General features: G+C 36.7%; 1 protein-coding gene across 1 annotated transcript; it reads right to left on the reverse strand.

Annotated features, from left to right (window-relative positions):
* Window positions 1-5378: 5378 nt before the first annotated feature.
* Window positions 5379-7367, reverse strand: LOC124514466 (cytoskeleton-associated protein 2-like). The gene is given in 3 exon segments (XM_047082468.1): window positions 5379-6324; window positions 6326-6455; window positions 6458-7367. Coding segments are annotated over 3 exon segments (1986 nt in total).
* Between the last annotated feature and the right edge of the window lie 918 nt (window positions 7368-8285).

Raw genomic sequence — 8285 nt, forward strand, 5'->3', positions numbered from 1 at the left:
ATAATCTAGGCAAGAGATAATAAGAATTTGAAGGAAGGCAGTAGCAGTGGGAATGGGATAGAAAAGCTCTACTCCTATTTGACATCTTAGATCCTATTGCAGAAGCTTAACCTTCTCAGAATCCTTGGCCTTCTTTCTTCATTTCTAACTTTGCTATGAAATCCTAACTGTGATCCATTTCTCTCATTCCAACTACTTCCAGTGGTAGGAGGAAGTGAACAAGATGGTAAAACTAGCCAGGCAAGAGTAAATAATAATAAGCATTTAGGTAATGCTTTCATATTTTTCTGTGTTCATGTTCACCACAATTAGAAATTGAGACCTAGGGAATCAAAGTGACATGCCAAAGTGACAGACGTAACAAATAAGTGGTAGAGTTGGGTTAGATCCTGGGTATTTGCAATTATCTACGGAGAAAAGACATTTAAGCTGAAAACAAATTCCTCAACAGAACAATGGAAATAAAAAAGACAATGGATTGGGGTGCCTGGCTGGCTCAGTTGGGTAGAGCGTGTGACTCTTGATCTCAGGGTTGTGAATTTAAGCCTCATGTTGGGCATAGAGCTTACATAAAAATTAAAAAAATAATAAAAAAATAACCAGTCATACCTTCAGAATGCTGACAGAAAATAACCATCAACATAGAATTGAGTCCCCACCAAAATTATTGTTCAGAAAGAAAAATTACCTCAGAGAGAAAGTCTGAAAGTCTGACATATAAGAAGGAAAGACAAACAAAAAAATTGTAAACATGTCAATTTTCTAAAAAAAAAAAAAAAAACATTACATGAAATAACACCAGACAGGGGTGCCTGGGTGGCTCAGTCAGTTAAGTGTTCAACTTCAGCTCAGGTCATGATCTCACAGTTTGTGGGTTCAAGCCTCACGATGGGCTCTATACTGACCGCTCAGAACCTGGAGCCTGCTTCGGATTCTGTGTCTCCCTCTCTCTGCTCCTCCCCTGCTCATGCTCTGACTCTCTCTCTCTCTCTCTCTTTCTCTCTCTCTCTCTCTCTCTCTCTCTCTCTCTCTCACTATCTCTCTCAAAAATAAATAAAACATTTAAAAAATTTTTTTTAAAAATCACACCAGACAACAAAAGGGTGTAAGTCAAGAGGTGGATGGAAGCACAGAATTCTAAGGTCTCCTTTGGGCATAGAGTTAAAACATAAATTGATTTAAGACTTCAAGATAAGTATGCAAGCTAAAATTTCAAGAGTAATCAATAAAGTAACATTGTGTATAGCTTCTAAATCAGCTGAAAGGAAGAATGAACTAAGGAAAGATACACTTCAATTTTTAAAAAAGAAAAAAATGCTTAGATCAGCATAAAAAAGCAGGAAATAAAGAAAGCACTAAGTCAATAAAGTAGAAATAATTTCATATATACAATTAATAGAAGTGAAACTATAAAGTAATTTTCTGGTTGAAAGCCAGAGATTGTAATTTTAATAAAAAATATTCCCATTTACAAGAGATACACTTAAAATATTAAAGATCATTAAAAGTTGAAAATAAAAAAGATGGAAAAGATGCACCAGATAAATACCAACTAAAAGAGTGCTGATATAGCTATATTGATGATAAATTAGACTTTAAGCATTATCATTGACAAAAAAAAAATCACTACAAAATAAAAGGTTGAATTCACTAGGAAAATATAAATATTCAAAACTTTGTGTGCCCTAGATCAAGCAGATGAAAATTTAGAAAAGATAAGGATGATTTGAACAAAACAACTAATAAGCTTGATTTAATGGCAGTTATGTATTATATACATATATATTTCAATATATATTCTTCAATCAATTATTATAGATTACATATTTTCTTACAGAACTCCTGAAACATAAAAAATGACTAAGTTGCAAAGCAAATCTAAACAATGTCCAAAGATTTTCTACCATACAGGTGACATTCCCAAACCAAAATGGAATTTCATTAGAAAGTCATTCCAAAAAAGACAAGCAAAACAAGCAAAAAACACATGTTTATAAATTTACAAACACTTGTAATTAAATCATGGATAAAAGAAGAAATGTTAATAGAAAAATGTTAAAGTAGTTAAGAGTGACCCAAAATGAAAGATCTACATATTAAAATCTAAGGAATGCAATGAAACCAGTACTCCAAAAGAATTTTTTTCATTAAATATTACTATTAGAATACAAGAGAGACTGAAAGTTGACTTAAGTCCAAAAAAAGAATTGGAAAGTAAGTCCAAAAACCCAATAACCCAGTTAAGAATGGGCAGAAGACATGAATAGACAGTTTTCCAAAGAAGACATCCAGGTATATGGCTAACAGATATATGAAGAGATGCTTAACATCCCTCATTATCAGGGAAATACAAATCAAAATGATGATGAGGTACCAACTCACACCTGTCAAAATGGCTACAGTTAACAACACATGAAACAACAGGTGTTGGCAAGGATGTGGAGAAAAGAGAACCCTCTTACACTGCTGGTAGGAATGCAAACTGGTGCAGCCACTTTGGAAAACAGTATGGAGTTTCCTCAAAAATTAAAAATAGAACTACCCTGGGGCACCTGGGTGGCTCAGTCAGTTAAGCGTCCAACTTCAGCTCAGGTCTTGATCCTGCGGTTTGTGAGTTCCAGCCCTGCGTCAGGCTTTGTGCTGACAGCTCAGAGCCTGGAACCTGTTTCGGATTCTGTGTTTCCCTCTGTCTCTGCCCCTCCCACTCTGTCTCTGACCCTCCCACTCTGTTTCTGCCCGCTCGCACTCTGTGTCTCTCTCAAAAATAAATATTAAAAAAAATTTTAAAAAAAAAGAACTACCCTGCAGTCCAGTAATTGCACTAGTAGGTATTTACCCAAAGGATACCAAAATATAGATTCAAAGGGGTACATGCACCCCAATGTTTACAGCACCATTATAAACAATAGCCAAACTATGGAAAAAGCCCCAGTGTTCATCAACTGATGAATGGATAAAGAAGATGTGGTATATATATATATATATATATATACATACATATATATGTATATATGTATACAACAGGATATTACTCAACCATAAAAAAGAATGAAATCTTGCCATTTGCAACAACGTGGATGGAGCTAGAGTATATTATGCCAAGCAAAATAAGTCAGTCAGAGAAAGACACATACCATATGGTTTCCCTCATATGTGTAAATTTAAGAACCAAAACAGATGAACATATGGAAAGGGAGAAAAAAAGGAAAAAAGACTCTTAAAGATCGAGAACAAACTGAAGGTTGATGGAGGGACATTGTTGGGGGATTAAGGAAGCTAGATGGGTGATTAAGGATGTCACTTGTTATAATGAGCACTGGGTGTTCTATGTAAGTGATGAATCACTGAATTCTACTCCTGAAACCAATATTGCGCTGTATGTTAACTAACTAGAATTTAAGTAAATATTTGAAAAGAAAAAAAATAAAAGAATAATGAAAAAGAAAATAAGTACTAAGAAAGTAGAAAGGAGTTAATAAAGATAAAAGCACAAAGCAAAACATTACAAAATAAACGTCATTCTTTAAAAGAACTTAGGGGCACCTGGGTGGCTCAGTCGGTTAAGCATCGATTTCAGCTCAGGTCATGATCTCACAGTTTGTGAGTTCAAGTCCCGTGTGGGGCTCTATGCAGACAGCTCAGAGCTTGGAGCCTGCTTCAGATTCTGTGTGTGTCTCTCTCTCTTCTCCTCCCTTGCTCGTGCTCTGTCTCTCAAAAATAAATAAATGTTAAAAAATAAAATAAAATAAATAAAAGAACTGATAAAATTGACAAACTTCTAATAAGATTGCTCAAAAAAGAACGTACAAATACACAATATTTTAAAAGAAAAGGGGGCACCTGTGTGGTTCAGTTGGTAGAGCATCTGACTCTTGATCTCAGGGTTGTGAGTTCAAGCCCCACATTGGGTGTGGAGCTTACTCCAAAAACAAAACAAAACTAAACTAAACTAAAAAGAGAGCACCTAATTATAGATACAAGAGACCTTTTTTAAGAAAAAAAAATTTTAATGTTTATTTTTGAGAGACAGAGTGTGAGTGGGGGAGGGGCAGAGAGAGAGGGATACACAGAATCTGAAGCAGGTTCCAGGCTCTGAGCTGTCAGCACAGAGCCGGATGCAGGGCTCAAACTCATGAACCTTGAGATCATGACCCATGCTGAAGTTGGACGCTTAACTGACTGAGCCACCCAGGTGCCCCAACAGACCTTTTTTTAAAGCAGGAGAATACCCTGAACAACTTTTTGCCAATTAATTTGAAACTTAAATGATATAGACAAATTCTTTGAAAAATAGAACTTACTAAAACTGGCTCAAGAAATAAACCCATTTTCTTCAACAAGCAAATTGCGTGAAAAAATTTTTGATGGTAATATCTGGAACTTGATTCAAACAAACTGTAAAAAAAATAAAGAATTTATGATATAAATGAGACAATTGAGAATATGTATGATTTCTAAAAAGTAAAAACATTAGGCATCTTCCTTTTAAAATCAGTAACAAGAATGCCGACGATTATGGCTTCTTTTCAACAGATGGTGGAAGTCTGGCCAGATTCTACAAGGAAAAGATAAAAGACAGAAAATTGGACAGGCAAACACACCATCATTATTCATAGGTGATATGACTACCTGCATGGAAAACCTCAAAGAATCTTTAGACACAGTTTTGAAAATACAGGTTTTTTTTTTTAGTTTATTTATTTATTTATTTTGAGAGAGACAGAGACGATATGAGCAGGGGAAAAGCAGAGAAAGAGGGAGAGAGAGAGAATCCCAAGCAGACTCCGAGCTGCCAGCACAGAGACAGATGCGGGGTTCGAACTGACAAAACTGTGAGATCATGACCTGAGCCACCCAGGCGCCCCGAAAATATAGTTTCAATGCAATTTCAACCAAATGCCCACAGGACTTTTTTAAGGAGATTGAATTGCAGATTCTCAAATTTATATGAAAGAACAAAAGGGCAAGAATAACTTTAAAAAGAATGAGGTTGAAGACACTTGTCCTCTCAAAATCCAGAATTCCTATAAAGTAATTAAGATAATGTGAGATTAGCGCAGTGATAGACAAATAGACTATCTGGCACTATTTAGTGCCCAGAACTAGATTTCTAAACAGATGAGATGGCAGATCTGTGGAAAAGGAGGAATTCTTCAGTTTATGGTGCTGGAACAATGGATTAACCATAAGGAAAAAATGAAATTGGATTTCTATCTCACATCATACACGAAAACTATTTCAAGATGGTTTAAAGACTATCTCACACCATATATGAAAATTAACTTAAAATGGATCAAAGGCTTAACTGTAAGAACTAAAAGTATAAAACTCTTTTTTTATAAGTTTCATTTCTTTTCCCCCCATTTCTCATCATCACTTTATTTCTCTTCTGCTGTTCCAGGCTCTGAGAACATCGGGCATAGTGCTGAATTGGGACGGCATACGAAAGCATCAGTTTCACCTCCCAACTCTGTTAATTGTTCCAATAAAGACACACAAGGATGATGGTCTTTTAACATATCTGGCAATTTAGAAGTCTTCTCTGGAATATGTCGAGAACGTCTCACTGGTGTTAGAAACTTTAGCTCTTTAAATGTAGAATCTGTATTGTCAAACTGTATCTTCTTTTTTACACTTTGTAGGTATGGTGTAGTAGACACATTATATTTAATGAAGCAACTCCCCCTGGTTTCTGTACTGGGGGTTTTAACATCATTGGTTGAATCTTTTGTTTTGTCATCTTGCTTTTTTTCATCATCTTGAAATACCACATTTCTAGTTTTCTTTTCCATTTCTGGTTTTCCTGACTCTAGATTAACCCCGCCATCTTCAGTGCTGACTTCATGGATGTATTGCTTGGTTGCACAAGCTTCCTCAATATTTTCTCCGTATTTAACTTTTTCTTGACTCCTCATTGTCAGAATATCTGCAATGGTATGTCGCATCTCTTCAATAGGCTGAGCCCCTGCCAGAATGGCTTTCTCATAGATTGTGATAATGTTTTCAATAGGGCTTGTGAGTGGTTCAATATGTGCAAGGCATATCCAATATTTAACAACCTTTTTGGCATCTGGAATGTTTTTAATCAGGTCATTCAGTATGACCAATATTTCTTCTTTTGGGCATCCCTCACTAATCAGGTTTAGGCATTCAGAAAATGTCTTGTTCACTTTTTCGGTAAATAATCTTTGTTCATCTTCTTCTACCATGGTAGTCCAAAAGGACCCAACTGGGTTTTCATGTTGCCCTTCAGGTTCAGGCTGGGTAACTCCTGAGCTAGGAGGCCTTTTCAGGACTTTCCTTTTGCCAGCTTTCCACTTACTCAGTTGCTTTTGCTATTGTATGCCTGCGAGGGTCAACGTTTTTCGACTTTTCTATCAGTTTGGTGTTAGAAGACGAAACAGGCCTGGCTATGATTTCAGACTCCACGATTCTTGTGAGTGTCTTCTTTCTATATCCTGAGAACCGATTTTGGCACTAGATGAAACTGTGTTTAATTGTACTAACTCTTTCTCGCAAGGCCCTTTCTGAATAGTAACATTGGCGGAGCTTCTACCGATGCCTGGTCTCACAGCATCCTGACCATTGTCGAGGTGACTTCTAATAGGAGGTTGCAGAAGCTGTCTGTTCTGAATTGTAGTGCTCACAAGTTTAGTGGTAGTAGTCACTTTAGAGGCTCTATCGCTTTTCACTGTCACACTGCTGCTGTTTGTGCGCAGAGGCTCTGTAGCTTTAGGGACTGTAGTCGAAAGTTTCTTTATTGCTGCAGAACTCTCATCTCTGACTTGTAGAGGCTTTCTAAATGAATTAATCTTAGACTGAACAATTTGGCCACGGTAAGATCCAAGCACAAGCTTCTTGGACATGTTAGCATCTTGCTTTGGTTTTTCTGTCATTATTTGTTTCTTTTTATTGTTGATTTTAAGATGAAACACTTGGCTTAATGTCATGTGTTGACCTGGAGGGTCATCTTTAATTGGTACCAACTGCCCAGTTTGATTATTATCCTCAGAATTAGGTGTAACAATTGCTATAGTTGAATTGGTTAGTTCATTAGAAGGCCTTAAAGGAATACAATTTTTTTCCATTGTTATATTATTTTTGTTCCCGGGAGGTCTACTGACATTTTCTTTACGAGCCATTTTTGTTTTAAATTTCAGAACTTTTGCCTCTTCATGGACCTGGCCCTCAGAGGTCATCACTTTCTGGTCTCCACTGGATATGTGATTTTCCTCCTTGTATGCAAAAAACGTTTTTCTTTTTAACATATGTTCCTTGAGTTTCTGTCTTCTTTGTTCTCTGAACTCGGGCTGGGCCCTCTGGCTCGGGGGCAGTTGTAGCTCCCGGGGCACTGCTGGGGTGCTCATGGCTGCTGCAGGCGGAGGACAAGTCTCGGCCCTGACAGGCCCGCACTCAAGTTTCATTTTTATTTAAATAATCTCTACACCTAACATGGGGCTCAAACTCATCACCCCAAGATCAAAAGTCACATGCTCTTCTGACTGAGCCAATCAAGTGTCCCTAAAACTATAAAACTCTTAAAAGAAAACATAGATGTAAATCTTCATTGACTTTGGATTAAAGGTTTCCAAGATATGACACCAAAAATACCAACAGTTAAAGAAAAAAATAGATAAATTGGACTTCAATTTAATTAAAATTAAAAACTTTTGTGCTTCAAAGGATACCATCAAGAAAGTAAAAAGACAGAGGGGCGCCTGGGTGGCTCAGTCGGGTTAAGTGTCTGACTCCGGCTCAGGTCATGATTTCACAGATCATGGGTTTGTACCCTCATTGGGCTCTGTGTTGACATCTCAGAACCTGGAGCCTGCCTTGGATTCTGTCGCCTTCTCTCTCTGCCCCTTCTCTGCTCCCACTTTATGTGTGTGTGTGTGTGTGTGTGTGTGTGTGTGTGTGTGTGTCTCAAAAATACACATTAAAAAAAAAGAAAGTGAAAAGACAAACTGCAGAATGGGAGAATATATTTATAAATCATATATCTGATAAAAGTCTAGTATCTAGAATTTATAAAGAACACTTACAACTCAAAAATAAAAAGACAATCAATTTAAAATGGACAAAGAATTTGAATAGACATTCCTCCAAAGAAGATATACAAATGGCCAATAAGTGCATCATTTTTCATTGGGAAATGCAAATCAAAACCAAAATGAAGTATAAGTTCACACCCACTGGTATGGCTATAATAAAAAAGACCAATAATAATAAGTGTCGGTGAGGGCACGAAACCAGAACCTTCATACACTGCTAGTGGGTATATGAAA

Source organism: Lynx rufus, unplaced genomic scaffold (assembly GCF_022079265.1).
Source record: "Lynx rufus isolate CCGP_SWC_20201006 ecotype Redwood Valley unplaced genomic scaffold, mLynRuf1.p SCAF_2, whole genome shotgun sequence".
NCBI classification, from domain to species: domain Eukaryota; kingdom Metazoa; phylum Chordata; class Mammalia; order Carnivora; family Felidae; genus Lynx; species Lynx rufus.